The sequence below is a fragment of the Gouania willdenowi genome, chromosome 17, assembly GCF_900634775.1.
Source record: "Gouania willdenowi chromosome 17, fGouWil2.1, whole genome shotgun sequence".
Taxonomy (NCBI): domain Eukaryota; kingdom Metazoa; phylum Chordata; class Actinopteri; order Blenniiformes; family Gobiesocidae; genus Gouania; species Gouania willdenowi.
In genome coordinates, this window is record NC_041060.1 from 15,874,205 (window position 1) to 15,891,582 (window position 17,378).

General features: G+C 39.8%; 1 protein-coding gene across 2 annotated transcripts in view; it reads left to right on the forward strand.

Annotated features, from left to right (window-relative positions):
* Nucleotides 1-17,378, forward strand: part of ankrd12 (ankyrin repeat domain 12) — a 42,781-nt gene that overhangs the window by 23,470 nt on the left and 1,933 nt on the right. The window contains exons 2-12 of one of the 2 annotated variants that reach the window (XM_028473396.1): nucleotides 2,023-2,136; nucleotides 6,559-6,709; nucleotides 8,591-8,662; nucleotides 9,060-9,200; nucleotides 10,046-10,249; nucleotides 10,431-10,573; nucleotides 11,189-11,336; nucleotides 11,475-15,871; nucleotides 16,344-16,442; nucleotides 16,602-16,745; nucleotides 16,826-16,921. In XM_028473396.1, coding sequence (XP_028329197.1) covers nucleotides 2,077-2,136; nucleotides 6,559-6,709; nucleotides 8,591-8,662; nucleotides 9,060-9,200; nucleotides 10,046-10,249; nucleotides 10,431-10,573; nucleotides 11,189-11,336; nucleotides 11,475-15,871; nucleotides 16,344-16,442; nucleotides 16,602-16,745; nucleotides 16,826-16,921 — 5,655 coding nt within the window. In that variant the 5' untranslated portion in view covers nucleotides 2,023-2,076. The remainder of the gene's footprint in view (nucleotides 1-2,022; nucleotides 2,137-6,558; nucleotides 6,710-8,590; nucleotides 8,663-9,059; nucleotides 9,201-10,045; nucleotides 10,250-10,430; nucleotides 10,574-11,188; nucleotides 11,337-11,474; nucleotides 15,872-16,343; nucleotides 16,443-16,601; nucleotides 16,746-16,825; nucleotides 16,922-17,378) is intronic. The other variant, XM_028473397.1, reaches the window with a different exon arrangement.

Sequence of the window (17,378 nt, forward strand, 5' to 3'; positions counted from 1 at the left end):
ATTGGATTGGTCAGACTGGCATTCATTTACTTTACTGAGAAAGTCATTGCCTTGCATTCTGTTGTTTTCAACATTAAATGAGTCTTACATGAAGAATTACAAGTTTGACAGGTGACTTGTTCCTGACATATAACTTTATTCAAAATGTGTCTTGAAGTCCACACTGTGAACAAAATAACCTGAAATATCTAATGCTTAGGGGTGTAACGATTTGTTTTAACACCGATTTGATTTGTATCATGATTCATTGTTGCCAATAGTTTTATAGATTCATGGATGATATTGGTTCATTTGGAACAATTTGATACAAAATGATTCAGTGGCTTCAAATCGATTCAGTCACTTTTAATCCAAAATAATAATTAACTCAGTGTGACCGAAATGATTACCTGGATCCTGACATCTGTAAACTCTTTTTTTTTTTTTTTTTTTTTTTTTTTTTTACTGATGTTCTTTCTTTTTTCTGATTTAAATTTCTATGTTTTCATCACTGTACTTAGTGTACTGCTGTTGTTATTTTAATCCTACCTGTAAAGTGTCTTTGAGTTTCTGGAAAAGCGCTTTTAAATAAATATTATTATTATTAAAGTGCCAACGTTGCAGCATCCTTTTACTGTAACCTATACGATAAACAAAAATTGCTGTTCAGTATATATACAGTTTGTTTTATATAATAAACTAAATCAGCATCTCAAGTACAATAGTGCTTTTAAAATGTCAGTTAATCCATTAAAAGATCTTTCTACAGTATTTCGTAAAACTTACCATTTAAAAAAATACACTATTAGATTATTACTAGATTATTATCCCCCTTCCACAAAATGTCTGTCCGTCCGAGTTAAAGGGGACAGCTTTTCTCAGAAACTGTTTACGATAGGATAACCAAATTCAGTGTGTGGCTTCAGGGTAGCAATACCTTGATGGAGTTCGAAAATGAGAAGCGCGCAATTATTTTTTCCCGGAGTTTTTGCCCTTGTTCCATTTTTTCTACTCTGTTCGAGGAGCCTTTCTTAGAAACCATTTTAGATAGGATAACCACATTTGGTGTGTGGCTTCAGGGTATCAATACCTTGATGGAGTTCGAAAATGAGATGTGCACAGTTATTTCTTCCCCAGTTATTGCCCTTGTGGTGTTTTTTTTAACTCTGTTCAAGGTATCTTCAAAGGGGACAGCTTTTCTTAGAAAATGTTTATGGCAGTTAGTAATTTAATATTCTGATGTGATAATATGTTCTTATGTATACATCTAAGTTCTTAGGTTTAGGACATTTAGGAACAGGTTGTGAGTTATAATGAGAACCAATATGGCGGGGGATGTTGATGACTGTCTTCTTGTTTTTTCTATCTCTAGTTGGTTTTTACATTACAGAATATGTTGTAAACTTTACACTTTAATTTGCATGATATATAACAAGTCCTAGTGGGATCGAATCTAAATGTTGAGGTAATAGAAGAGTCTTTTATTGGCTTTTGCTTTTGTTTAGGGTTGAGTTCAGCGACCTCGGGCTTGGAAACGTTATCGACCACTAGCCGAGAGAGAGAGGCTGTGTTTTGCAGAGTCAGATGGAACGTGCACATGTGTAAAAGGAAGCTGGAACGGTTCATTCAAAGGATTCCTTTCTGTGGCGGCAATGTGATACACAATGACGGCTTCATGCTCAGGTTCAGCTGAGTGCTTTGCTTCCTGCAGGCTCAGCCAGAACCCACAGTGTGCCCTCTTGCTCCTGCATCTATTCCGGCACTGACCACAGCACAGAAAGACCTGTTTACACTGATTACGAGGCCAAAATATATATGGACATGGACATTTCCCACCTTGCTCAACCAGAAATTTGATTCTCATTAGAAAGTGTTGAATCAACTTACAATTCATGTATTTATTTAGCACACATTAAAGAAAAAATATTCAAGGTGCAAGGAGGGGACATTCTGTAAGATCAGAGTGTTGTCTCAAGATAGGAAGATCCTGTATTATTGCAGGTTTAAAATATTTATTAATATTGCTGTGTTTTCTGTCTTTAGGTACATGATGAACCGACTGTGCTGTAAACATCTAAGCTAGTCAGGTGGCGCACCATGGCCAAACCGGGGAGCGACAAAGATGGAGCCATGGTGGATAAGCAGGCCGGCAAGAAGGTATGTAAAGGCTGGCACACAATGACTGGGCAACGTCTTAAATTTAGTAACTGTGGCTAACAGTTAGGGCTGGGCGATAAGGACCAAAACTCATATCTCAATATTTTTTCACAAAATGGCGATATACAATATGTCTCAATAATTTTATTTCAAATAAAGTCTGACCAGAAAGATACATTTTTGTTAAATTTGCTGATGCAAAATGCCACACAGGCACATTTATTAACAAGCAGTTGCACAATATGCGCTACTTTTTGCCTTTTCTCCTATTAAGGACAGCACGTGTGAGTGAGTTCTGTAGTGTGGGTTAGGACACACTCAGCAATCCATCTAACTGGGGTTTTCATGCTGTTCTGAGAAGTAGCAAAAGCAGCCACTCCTAAAACAAGTATTTTGATACAAAATAAGCTATAAAAAAAAATTATATATATATAAAACTCGATATACACTGAATATATAAACGCAACACTTATTTTTGCTCCCATTTTTCATGCGCTGAACAAAAGACCTATTTCTCTCAAATGTTGTTCACAAATCTGTCTAAATCTGTGTTAGTGAGCACTTTTTCTTTGCAGAGATAATCTATCCCACCTCACAGGTGTGGTGACAGCATGATTATTTCACAAGTTGGCCACAATAAAAGTCCACCCTGAAATTTGCAGTTTTGCTTTATTAGGGGGGTTTAGGATGGTCAGAAAACCAGTCAGTATCTGGTGTGACCACCATTTGCCTCACGCAGTGCAAAACATCTCCTTGACATAGAGTTGATCAGGTTGTTGATTGTAGCCTGTGGAATGTTGGTCCACTCCTCTTCAATGGCTGTGTGAAGTTGCTGGATATTGGCAGGAACTGTAACATGCTGTCGTATACGCCAATCCAGAGCATCCCAAACATGCTCAATGGGTGACATGTCTGGTGAGTGTGCTGGCCATTCAAGAACTGGGATGTTTTCAGCTTCCAGGAATTGTGTACAGATCCTTGCAACATGGGGCCGTGCATTATCATGCTGCAACATGAGGTGATGGTCATGGATGAATGGCACAACAATGGGCCTCAGGATCTCGTCACGGTATCTCTGTGCATTCAAAATACCATCAATAAAATGCACCTGTGTTCGTTGTCCATAACACATGCCTCCCCATACCATAACCCCACCTCCACCATGGGCCACTCCATCCACAACGTTGACATCAGCAAACCGCTCACCCATGAAGCCACACACGCTGTCTGCCATCTGCCCTGAACAGTGAAAACTGGGATTCATCCATGAAGAGAACATCTCTCCAACGTGCCAGACGCCATTGAATGTGAGCATTTGCCCACTAAAGTCGGTTACGACGACGTACTGCAGTCAGGTCGAGACCCTGATGAGGATGACGAGCATGCAGATGAGCTTCCCTGAGACAGTTTCTGACAGTTTGTGCAGAAATTCTTTGACGATCATGGAGGTGAACATGCTGGATGTGGAGGTCCTGGACTGGTGTGGTTACACGTGGTCTGTGGTTGTGAGGCAGGTTGGATGTACTGCCAAATTCTTTGAAACACGTTTGGAGACTATGATAGAGAAATGAACATTCAATTTGCAGGCAACAGCCCTGGTGGACATTCCTGCAGTCAGCATGCCAATTACACGCTCCCTCAGAATTTGCACAATCTGTGGCTTTGTGCTGTGTGATTAAACTGAACATTTTTAGAGCTACCTTTTATTGTGTCTAATCAGCATCTTGATATGCATCACCTGTGAGGTGGGATGAATTATCTCACAAAGGAGAAGTGCTCACTTTACACAGATATAGCTTGAATCTCCACATGTCGCCTAGCCCTAGTGTCAGTAGATGTATTTCTGTCATTTATTAAAAACAAATCCAGTATCAAAGATTAATTGGACATTTAGATTGAATTCATTCAGATTGTTTACATGAATTTAAATGTAATAAGTACAGATCCAGTAGAGTCTTCTATTGACTGTGACAGACGTACATTAATCTTCATCTGTAGAAAGTAATTGGATTGTTTTTACATGGAGTTTTATTGAAAAAAATACCCTGAGCCAATCAATTTAAGTTTTATTTTGGCTTAATTTACTGGTGTTTTTTTTTTTTTTTTATCACAAAAGATATTAAACAGATGCCTGCTACCTATTCCCTGCTGCTTGTGTCTGTGCTTGTTATATGTAAAATATTAATTTGATTACTACCAAATTAATATGTTAAGGTTTCATTTATTCCGGAAAAGTTGTCTGAATAAATGAAATCGTGACATTATTTCAAAAAAGGAGACAAACGGAACTTGCTGGAATTACTACTACCAAATTAGTACCAAATTGATGTGTTCATGTATTATTATAGTGCAATCTGACACATTCAGTCCCACTTTGTTTTTTATGCTAATGAAAATATTGCAAGTGAAAATAGTGTTTCCTGACAATGAAACATTGTGTTGAAAGCTGTCGACTGGCTTCACATTTTTTAATTAGCAAATGTTTTATGTGAAACTCTGTCACGCACCACCAGTTTTACTGACTAAAAGTGCATGGTACAGATCTGTTCCATAGAAAATGTAAACATAAAGAACTTATAGGAAATGTATAGAAAACAATATGGGATCGTTTGGCTTTCAATGCTTTTCTTGATGCAGAAATAATTTTGCATGTAAACAGTTTACATTTACATACATCTGTTTATTGTTTTCCATTCAGAAACATGTGGGTGCCAGCATGGAGCATCTTTATCTTTGTCATCCCATTTTTACTGTGGACTTCTACAGATGTTTTGTTAATGTTTATCTAATATTGTGATTCACTATGGTATGATAAATTCAATACAACCCTGAGTCTTTTTTTTTTTTAATATTCTGTCTAATATAACTAGAAAATAGAAATGTCATATTTTCACTATCACCTCAATCAGCCGTCTGCTTTTATGATGTCTCCTTGTAACCTAATCGTCCCTACAGCTGTAGGCAATCAAGCAGAGCAACAGGAATCCTCTGCGTGTAACAATAGCGATGCACCACTTTACCGTTTTTTTTCACTTGTAGAAGACACTTTAGCTTTAGTGCATCTGGCACATGGCTTCATACAGATCAAAGAGCCATGCAATAGACATTTTTCACTGCCTACAGTTTTCTATTATTCTGCATCAAAGCGCACCTCACTCACTAAAAGAAATAGTCTGAAAAAGCTTTATCTAAAGATCAAAAACCACAGGAACAGAAAGAAGACAAGACTGTGTGCAATTGCTTACCTACTCCTCATTTCTGAATAATAAATAACAAAAAACTTTCCAAAGACCAAAGCTTCATCCATGGATGTAATCACCATCTACAATAAGGAGAGGGGAAGTTGAACATCTTTTGTTTTTGGAATTAAATAATGTAACTCTTTAGTCCTAGTACTTTTCAATTAGCATGTTGCTATCTAAAGGGTACTTTATTGTTTCATCAGGTGACACTTTCCCATGATATTCTCTGTAATTGATAAATAAGCAGTGTATTAAAAAAATTGAACACATGCACGCTAACTTTGTCATTATTTTAAAAAATAATTTTAAAAACCACAGGCTTTTTCTGTTTCTATGAACCAGCGAGCTCAACTCAAGACAAATGAGTGAAGAGAGTTTCTCTAATGCATGTGTGTCAAAACCGGCTCTTTAGAGCATCACATTCAGCCCGCTTGAGAAAGTAAAAATAATAGAAAAAACATTAAACATTTTGTAAATTACTAACTAATTCAGCTGTAAAGATCTCAGCCTCTCCAAAAACAAAAAAAAATCAATTAAAATCCACAATACTTGCAGAGCTCACATGACGGCATTTATTTTTCATTTTAAATTGTTGAAAGAACTCTCAATTTTTCCAAAATTTGGCAAATTTCCTCAAATTCTCAAAATCAGGCAAACATAAGATCCTGCAGGGACTTATATACTAACATACTTTCTCATTTATATGTGGAATTGCAAACAAGGCCACATTAATGTTGAATTTTCTCTTTTTTCCACAAAAAATATCGTCACCCTGTTAAAATAATCACCTAACTCATTTTTTCAAGTTTTTGAGGAATCACAAAAAACTTCACCAAAAATGTAACACACTTGACATAGGTCTTTATCTTAAAGGGGTAAAAATCGCATGATCTGATCAACTGAGGATGTAGGTGATTTTACCAATTGGTGGCCGGCGTCATGAGGAGAGGCAAGAGTCGAAAAAGCGATTATTTTAACAGTGTGACGATATGTAGCTCACTTAAGCTCAAACTCCTCAGTATTTGGCCCCTGAACTAAAATTATTTTGACACCCCAGTTCTAATGGCTTGCAGAAAAGATTTTATTTTTGCTTGTCTAATCACAGATATCCTACTTGTGGCCACATCTACATCAGTTTAATTATTCTGTCTGTGTTTTTTCTGTACTTGTCTTGGGACAGAGCAAAGACAAGCTGTCCCCCTTTACAAAAACTCCAAAGTTGGACCGGAGTGAATTGCTGGGGAAGGAAGGAAAAGCCAAGTCTTCCATGAAACGCAAGCTCTCCTTCGCCAACAGCCCTACTCGGACAGAGGAACGAGATTCTGACACTGGTGAGGAGTGTTGCTTTGGCCCTTATTCCTCTCCGAGCAAGTCTTTGTGCTGGCTCCATGCCATGTCTTCACACTGCCCCCTGGTGGCCCATTGATTGATATTAATTCCCTTTTAAAAACTCAGAAAAAGGTATATATAATGTCGGCAGATGGCTCCAATATTATTTAAGTTTTCGTCTACAGAGCACAATTGGGTGGGGAGATTTTGGCTTATAAATTTTATTCAGTGAACTTCATTGAAGGTGTAAAAGATGGTACCATAGTTTGCTGAATTACAGCAATGTGATCGTTAGAGCTAACTATGATGTTGTATTATTATATTATCCATAATCTTCAGGTTATGCATTTTGTAAATCCTGATTTAAGCTAGGATTAGACAGAGGTCTGAAATTATGTCTGACAGGGTTGGGGTCAATTACATTTTTCAGTTATAGTTACATTTTCAATGACCCATGTTCAATTACAATTCAGTTCCGATTACAATGACTGGCATTTTTTCCAATTACAATAATTTTTTGTCCTCAGAAAGTCAATTACAATTACGTTCCCAATTACTAAAGTTCTATTACAATTAATGACAATAGCTGAGCCTGAAATAAATAACCTAATAAAATGTAACCTTCCTCTTATGTTAGCTTTCTGTTTGCATGTCTTACAATAACGGGTTCTAAATCACCTATAAAATACAGTAAAAACAAATATCTATTATCTAATTTCTTTCCTATCTATTGGTTACCTTGTTAGGCTTCCTAATCAATGAAAATATAGGTTTTAATATTTTTGTTGTGGGCGTCTGAGCCTTTTTTTGTGTCAGTATAGCCCTAAATTTCCATTTTTCTAAAATGGTAAAATGTGGGAAAGCTTGATATGAAACATATTTTAATAATTGTTACCTACATATGTGTAGAACTGTAAATAGAACTGTAACATGGTTCCCCAGTTTTGCATTGAATTATTATTGAGAATTTTCTATAGGATTTTCATGACAATTACAAAGTTTATCTAAACTTATTACAATTCAATGACGGCAGCAACAGTTTTTTTTCAGATACAATTATAATCATTCCATAAGTGTAATTAATTATCAATTATACAATTATAATTATATTGGAACCCAATCCATGGTATCATGGATATTGTGTAGCTTTTTGTTGCCTTCGTTCTCTTGCAAAGAAAGTACAAGAATTGTTGTTGTTGTTGTAGATCTCACACAGGTTTCCAAGAAGTTGTAGTGTTGAAGATAAGAATAGTTTTTAGCCTGGGTTTAACTGTGTGTTTTTTAGAGCTCAGGTCTAGGAATAGCTCACGGTATTGTTTAGTCATAATTGAAGAAAGTGCATGTTTAGAGTCTACTTGAGGTTCAGCTCTTTTTGCCTTCATCTCCTCTGTAGAGCTCAGCTCAGATATTTTAATTGTGTGGTCCTGGCTCGCTGTAACAAGTGAGGGCTCTCTGTTTAGCTAAAGGGCTAAGTACTGTTTATGTTGCACATTGTAAAGGTAAACTAGCTTTAGGGTGGCTTCGCCCTCCTGCAGCTATTACCCCCATTGCTTCTATGGGCCTGCGTAGGGCAGCTGACCCCCTCAGACTGGATCTGCGCTCCTGTCTCCCACAAAGCCATGACTCATCTGTGCTTGGTGTGTGTGTGTGTGTGTGTGTGTGTGTGTGTGTGTGTGTGTGTGTGTGTGTGTGTGTGTGTGTGTGTGTGTGTGTGTGTGTGTGTGTGTGTGTGTGTGTGTGTGTGTGTGTGTGTGTGTGTGTGTGTGTGTGTGTGTGTGTGTGTGTGTGTGTGTGTGTGTGTGTGTGTGTTAATGCAGTACTTTCCCACCACTCCCCTCCACCCAATCCTTCTCCCTCCTCATCCTCTCTGCTTTGCACTGTAGATGATTCAGACCCAGGCCAGTCGGGTGAGACCTGGGGTGAGAGATTAGTGCCTCCCTGTGGGATACACACAGGTAATCACTGCAGCGGGGGTCTTTAGCCTGTTCTTCTCCCTTATTCACGTCACCCAACTTTGCGGCCAACACTTTTCCCTTAACACACATGCACGCATTTTGTTTGTTTGTTTTTTTCCTCTTTGCCTTGCATATCCTGTGCTATGGCTCACGCATGCTTATGTTTAGCATCAAGGAACCGACATAGACAGGGGGATGGAGGGGAGTGCTGTCTGCACTTGGCTGCCTTAAAGAGAATGCTGTCTTTTTTGGCCACCCCTGTTTTTCAAAACTTTATGCTTGTTATCTGTTTCTCTGCTCAACAGATACAAGAGGAGGTGTGAAATGTGTTACTGCTTGCAAAGTTTGCCTTTATTCTTTGATCCATACTTTAAATTTGACTTGGGCTTTCTTGCAGATAAAGATGGACCTGACAAGAAGAAGGTGAAAAAGGAAGCTGGGGGCAAGAAGTCCCTGGCCCCCAACCTTTTATTTGGGTACCCGCTGTCAGAGCGCAAACAGATGGCTCTCCTAATGCAGATGACAGCCAACAGTCCAGGTTTGTGTATTCTCTCACCTTAGCCCACCTTCACAAGATGGTTTGGCATATATTGACAATTTCCTTCTAAATTGTTTTCATAGAGTAACCATAATTTGATTTCCAAAAAAGTGGACACTTGGGCCGACCACGGATTACTCAAAGTACTCGTTTTCTTGTAGAGGCAAAATGAAATATAATAGATAAATAAGTTGTTATTGTCCAGAAGGTTTAAAAATAGATGTATCTCTTTATAAAAAATCTGTCACAACAACAATCTGTCCCTGAAAAATCTCATATGAACCTTCTTAAAATCTCTCAATCATTAAAATGAGAAACATCTCCTCCTAGAAATTAAAACTATGACAAAAAAGTCAAAACTTACCATAACTTCTTCTAGGCTAAGTTTTCTTGTTTTTTTTCTCAACTCTTTCTCTAAACCTCCATCCGTGGAGGTTTTTATCATCCATGAGTCTTTTTTTTTTTTTCGATTAAATTCACCAGTATTTGGTCTTTTTTTCATCTCTCTCTCTGATTTTGCTCCTCTTTTTTTTTTCCTCGTGTGTGACGATTTCGTCAAATGAAAGTGGCATCTTTAATGATTCTCAGATAGAGCAAATATTAGCAGGTCTTTTAAAGTCACGTGTTCAGGATGTCAGGATAAGATGTGAAAAGAGGACATGTCCGGGTAAAACCGGATGTATGGTTTTCCTAGTTTTCATATAGTTAATAATTCCAAACATGAACAACATCAAATGTGTTGTGTGGTTTTTTTAGTAATACTGTGTTGTTTGCTTTGGTGTTATTTATCTTGGGTTTTTGTCTCAAGCATCAATTAACTCTTTTTACTTTCTTGTTGTGTCCAGACTCTACACCCAGCCACCCTTCACAAACAACCCCTGTGCAGAAGAAACCCCCAAGCAGTGCCTCGTCCCGACAAAAGGACAAGGTTAACAAGAGGAATGAGCGAGGAGAGACTCCCCTTCACATGGCAGCCATTCGGGGAGACGCCAAGCAAGTCAAAGAACTCATTAGCCTCGGAGCTGATGTCAACGTCAAAGACTTTGCTGGTAGGATTTTGTGAGAAATGATAATCGAGCAACTTTCTTAACATCTGTGTGATTGTTAATAGCTTGTTGTTTACATTTCTGAGCTATGATATATTAAAACAAAGATAGTTCTGTTTGAATTAAATACGATGGGTGGCAAAAACTGTCATCTCCTTCATGATGCTGCCACTTGTCTTGCCAGGTTGGACTCCACTACACGAAGCATGTAATCTTGGTTATTATGATGTGGCGAAGGTGCTAATTGCAGCAGGTGCAGAGGTGAATACACAAGGACTGGATGATGATACACCTCTCCATGATGCATCTAGCAGTGGCCATAAAGATGTAAGAGCTTCTTTTTTCTTTTTAAAGGATCCTAAAGAGCATATAAATGTGATGTTAAGAAAACAATAGCCAATGCTGTTAACTGACACATGCAGACCTGTGTTTATGCCCTGAAAATGTTGAGCTTTAAAAGGTTACATGAGGCATTTTCCACCCCTTTTGTTTTAAATGGTATTTTGAAACACTATCAGTGATGGGAGCAGGTGGCGTAATAGAAAGATGCTCAGGAGGATGCAACAAAATGGATAAAATTATAATTCTCTGTAAATTGGGCAACGCAATTGCATTCATTCTATGGTGGCAAAAAAATGCCTCCTATGCATCATGAGTGTCTTCATGCATGTTGACACTCTCAGGGTAAAACTTCCCGGTGAGGTGTGCAAAACTATGCTCTTTTTGTTATTGTTCTACTTTTCTAGGAATAATGTGCCGTAGGTATGCCTCTCTGCAAGTGTGTATTTGAATTATCCGAATGAGGAGAGCGTTCAATGTTAGGTTTAGAGGAGCTTGAAGAATTCTTTTCATTTTCTGTTCAAGTTACAATGTGTGTATCTTACGCTTAAAATTAGTAGGGTTTGGTTGTGTTTTTGTAACTTTTTGTTGTGTTTTATTTAGATTGTGAAACTACTTCTTCGTCATGGTGGTAATGCCTTCCAAGCAAACAAGCGTGGGGAGCGCCCGTTGGACGTGGCAGACTCTCAGGAACTGGAGCAGCTACTAATGGGAGTGGTGCCACTGTCAGAACAAGACGACACCTCCTCTGGTATGCAGGCCACTGATGGTTTTTCATAACATCACCGTTATATCTAAAATGTTATTCTATTTCCTCTGCCACTCGTGTTTGAATGAGGTGTAACCAATGTGTTGAATCCTTTAAAAATCTGTCTCCTCTGCTTGACAGAATCTGAAGACCCACCATCAGTTAACCTATCCATTGTGGATGACAACATGGAGGATTCAGATACTGAAAAAGACGTGGACGGCAAGTCGTCCACAAAAGCGCCACCGTCTGTCCACGGCCTGGATGCGTATGAGTTTAAGGACGAGGAAGAGGAGGAGGATCTCAGTAAAGCCCTAAATGACAGACACATCCTCAGAAGGGAATTACGACAACGTGAGAAAGAAGAAAAAGAGAGGAATCATGTGGCAGGAAAGCAGAACAGTAAAGGTGATTCCTCTTCAAAGTCTAAAAGGCAGAAATCATCTAGTGTTAACTGTAATTCAGAAACATCCAGTGATGAAATGGAGAGCCTCTCGGATAAAAGGAGCTCTCCTACCTGCTCTCAGAGCTCAGAGAGCTTGAAGCCAGACATGAGGTTAAAAAAGGACAATGCTGAGCAAAAAGAAAAAGGTAAAATGAAAAGAAAAAGCAAGTGCCAGAGTAAGAACAAGGAAAACCAAGAGGATGGGAAAGAGAACAGCAAAACTTTGGTCCTTTCTCTTGCATCTGTGTCTGATAGCACTGAAAGAGGTCCAGAGGAAGACTCTTTCAAGATGTCTTTCAGTCCTAAAGATGACACATCCGTCCACCTTTTTCACTTGTCCTCCATCAAGTCTCCTAAACTGAACCACAGTCTGTCAGATAAACAAACACCACTCAAACAGGAAAATATTAAAATGTGCATTTCAAACAGTGAAAGCTCATGTCCAGTGGACAGTGTTAGGTATAACCACTACACAGATGGAGACTTCTGCACTGAAGGTTCCAGCACCAAGGGCTGTAAACAGAAGGAAAAGAGCAAACATCAACAAAAGGACTCACATGTAGATGGAGACGATGCTCATTCAAACACCTACAAAGACAGCAGCATAGGAAACAATGCAGATGATGGTGCCTTACAGAAGACTGACTTGGATGGCAAGGTTGTGAAAAAGCATAAGCTCAAACACAAGGAAAAGGATAAACACAGGAGAGAGTACGAGGCTGAGCGGAGCCGCCACCGACAAAAAGAGGCCAGGAAAGATGGACACAGAAATTTAGAATTTGACCGAGAGTTCTGGAAAGAAAATTTCTTCAAAAGTGACGAGACTGATGAGCCTCTGATGCTGAAAAAAGAAATGGAAGAAAACAGCTCGCTTCAGAGGACAACTGATTGCCCGCTCCTTAAAGATGAAAAGACAACAAAGGACAAACACTCGAGCAGCAAAGAAAAGCGGCTCAGGGAAGAGCGTGAAAAGGACAAGGCCGTGAAAAAAGAACGGAAGGAGGAGAAGTTGAAGGATTCAAAGCCGAGCGATCGTGACGAGAAGGTGGACTGCCAGAGCTTAGGCCGAATTCCTGAGGAGTTGCTACAGAGCAACTGCTGTAAAGAAGAGGGAGAAGAAAAGCCTGTAACTGGGCTTGTGGCTGATCAAGAACAGCTGGAGCCTTCTGAAAAATGCTCACGTGAGAGAGTTGACAAGAGGCTCACAGAAAAGGAAAGAGATTCTGAAAAGAATGAGAAAAGATATCTTGATAAAGAAAAGAGGATTAAAATAGAGCACTCTGACAAATCAGAACTACAAAATTCAGTGGATCGTTGGAAAGATAAGGAAAGAGCAGGAGTCATTTCGTCCATCTTGCCAGGAGAAAAAAGCTACAAAGACAGTGAAAAACTGAAATCTGTAAACACAACAAAAAAGCATGAGGACAGCAGGAAAAACAAAGATAGGTTTGATAAACGGACTGACCGAGAGCGGCAGGACCGGGAGCACAGTGTTGGGGATTCCAGAGAAAAGGAACGTAGCAACTCTGAAAGGAAAGCAAAGCCCCTGGAGAGAAGCACAGACCATGGTAAATATGATCGTTCCAAAGAAAAAGACTGTGACAGGAAAAAAAGAGATAAAGTAAAAGATGGCAATCTCTCTTCAAGCTCTAATCTAAAGTTACTTTTGGAAGAAAAGAAAAGCTATCTTTCTGAGAGCAGCAAGTCCTTGTCTACAAAATCAAAGGAGGAAGTAAGAACACCAGAAAAGGATCGTGACCGGCGAGACCGTGACAGAGATACTGATAGACACAAGGATAAAGAGAGACACAAAGACTTCCGCTCTCAGCAGGCTAAAGTCAGTAAAACCAAACCCAACGAGGCGGACGTAGATAAGGCTAAATCTAAAGGCCTTACAGCAACACGAGACCCCAAGCCAAAGGAAAAAAGACTTGTGAACGACGACTTAATGCAAACCAGCTTTGAGCGCATGCTCAGCCTAAAGGACCAAGAGATTGAGCAGTGGCATCGAAAGCACCTGGAAAAAATGAAACAAAAAGAGCGGGATAGACTGAAGCAGCGACCTTTGACGGATTCATTGAAATCTAAGCCTAAAGACAAAACAAAAACCGAACCTAGCTTTAATAAGGAGCTAATGCGTTCAAAAAGCTCTGAAGCATCAGATATCCACTGCAGAGACAAGCTGAAGGATGGAAGTGGCCCGAGGACGATGTCTGTTGATGGGAAGTGTCTGCCCTCTATTAGCACCAAGGTTATTTTAGCAGTAGACAACTGTCTCACCAGATCACCTCGGCCAGAGAGCGACCGCTGTGGCCTCGTTTCCAGATCGGTTTCTCTTGTTTCTGTTGCTAGCTCAGAGGATTCCTGCCAGGCCACAACATTAACTCCCAGAAATGTTGAATATGACTCTGACATGAACCTAGAAGCATCAGATTCTCAACCTGCATTTTTACAGTCTTCCCTCATTATTCAAGCCACTAGATCACCCACTGTTAAAGAAAAGGATTGCAACAGTCTTCCAGATGTCCCACAAAGTACTCAGACTCTGCAGTCCAGCAGACAAGAATCTTCTTACCTCAGGGCTATTCTGGATGAGGATGCCAACTCGTCAGCTGAAGGTGGAAATGCTGAGGGTGCACCAAATGCCAGAGAAGAAGAGGAACAGAAAACAAAGGAGCCTTCGGAGAATGAAGAAAACTTCTGCAATCAACAATGCTCTAATCTTGTTAACGATAGCATGACAGAAAAGGAGGGAAGAACAACTGGATGCTTGATAACCCAACTGTTAAACAAAGATCTTCCAAATAACAACCAGAGTCTTCTACCGATCACAGTGGCCCATGGCAGCAGTTCTCAAACAGCATCAGCGGAGCAGAAACTTTCTTCTCTTTCTGATCCGCTTGTCATAAAAGATCTACCGAACCTGACGGAGAATTCACACACTGACTGCAGTCATAAAGAATCCAATCAAGTGAAAGAATCTATGACCTCCACAACTGCTGAGCCACCTCCACTCGCCAACATGAAAGTTTGCCAGCAGAAAGAATTGTCCCTTTCCACCAGTGCTGAGATCCAGTGCCAGCCTGAGTCTGATGCCACGCAGATTTCTGACCTGAGAGGCAAACCTATAGAAAGTGTTGATGGAGCAGAACAAGAAAATGTGAAAATCCTTACTGAAACCCCAAGAACTGAAGAAGTTGGGAACCATGAATTGTCTCCAAGCCTGCCCACATCCATCTCTGCTGCAGGTGAGCCCTGGCTAGGTGTCAGCAAAACCAACCCAGAGTCACAGTGTTCTCAAGAGGATGTTGAGGACTGCAAGAAATCAAATCCTAGTGACATCACGGACTTGTGTAATGACATTAAAATGGAAACAAAGGACAGCGTGCCAAGTGAGAGCCCAGAACACAACCCAGAACAAATGTCTGAGGCCTCACAGAGTTCAGATGATGGCTGTGGTGCAGCTGTTTCTCATACACCAGAAAGTTCATCTGTCGTGGGTTACCAGAGCATGGAAGGCCTGTCCGATTCCCACCCCGAGGTCCACTCGGAGGAGATGAAGGAGATTCCTGCAGACGAAAAACTAGATTCTTTAATGAGCCTAGAAGAAGAGAATCGAAACACCGTCCAGTCGACATCTCAGAGTGAGAGCTGCAGCAGTAGCAGCAGCACCGGTTCAGGAAGTTCCTCTCCAGAATCCGGAGACCAAGAGGTAGATTCTTCAGGGATAAAACTCAAAGTTCACTCCATGGATGAAGAAGTAGATGTTCATGTGCCTCATCCACGCAAGAGGAAGATGCCCAAGATGTCTACCTCCCACCATTATTCTATGACTCAGCAGGACAAGGAGAGGGGCCAGCAGTCTCTGGCTGCTATCGTGGACTCGGTGAAGCTGGAGGAGATTGAACCCTACCAGACGGAGAGGGCCAACCCTTACTACGAGTTCCTGCACATCCGGAGGAAAATCGAAGAGAAACGCAAAGTGTTGTGCAGTGTCGCACCCCAACCTCCACAGTACTACGATGAATATGTGACATTCAATGGTTCCTACCTCCTTGATGGAAACCCACTCAGCAAAATCTGCATACCAACAGTGAGTGACCACCACGCTTACTTTTGTTAACCAAAAGATTTTCGTTATAGTTTTTATCAACTACACTACACTACATTTTTTAAGTGACAATAACAATACTATGGCTAATTGGGAAAAAAAATGCATGTGAATGAAAACTATATAAAAATATATATATTTTTTGTCAACTAATAAAACTAAGCTATATAAACATCAGTGGTGGTTTGTGATGTAAGAAGCCACCAAAATGTCACAAACCCCATTCTCAGCCAGTATAAAATGTAATTACAGCCTGGTTTCAACCCATAGAGGGCAGTCAAGCTTGCATTTTCATATCAAAATATACCAAATTTAAATGCTTTGACAAAAATGTCAAGAGTTGAAAAATGATCAATTACCAAACACTATACTTCATACCCAAATAGATTTGTTTTCAACAAAAAAAGTGTTTTGAGGTTTAGTTACTCTTTAAATGACCTTCACTTTCTATCAGATAACTCCACCTCCATCGTTACTGGAGCCGCTGAAAGAGATGTTTAAACAACAAGAGGTCGTCCGAATGAAACTGCGACTCCAGCACAGCATTGAACGGGTTTGTATTTTACCCTTTGAGTTCGTAAATAATGGTGTAATGAGTGGAAGTTAAGGGAGTTGTTGATCATGTCAATGCTGCATTTGTTGTCCTTCCAATATCTCCACATTAAATCGATAAGCACGTTGTATTAAATTGTAATTATTTTTCTCTCCTCAGGAAAAGCTGATTGTTTCAAACGAGCAGGAAGTCTTACGAGTTCATTACCGAGCAGCGAGAACACTAGCCAATCAGACGCTGCCTTTCAGTGCCTGTACGGTTTTACTGGATGCTGAAGTTTACAACATGCCTCAAGATGTGCAGGTATATGCTCGGCTCATTATGCTCTCCTCTGCAATGTGTGTGTGTGAAAACTTTCCTTTTCGTTGTTCACCACTTCACAGAGTGATGATGGGAAAACGTCAGTAAGAGATCGGTTCAACGCCAGGCAGTTCATGTCTTGGTTACAGGATGTTGACGATAAGTTTGATAAACTGAAGGTAAGAATACATGAACACACGTGGCAGTTAAAAACTAAAAATAATGAAGGTTAAAGGCTAAAGTTTGCTGTCAATCTGTTTTTAATACACACATGGCACGGACTATAATTAATTTATTATTTGACATCAAACTTATTTCACTTCAATCACTGAATTTGAACAATCTATTCAAGTATTTTATCCTCACATTAAATCAGTGCTTCTCAAAGTGCAGTGTGCACCCCCCTGGTGGGGAATGGAGACTGACAGGTGGGGCGTGATAAACGGCAGGAAATTTTCAAGTTCATGCCAATCTTCTTAGACGCCTTTTTTCACTGACAATAAAGATCATTAACACTAAACAAATGCAAAGAAAGTAATAATGAGAAGAAGCCTAAAAATGTAGCAGAAATTGAAAAAGGGCAATGGGCACAGGTGGGGCTTGGCTTTGTTTGTGATGCAAGATGGTCCAGAAACG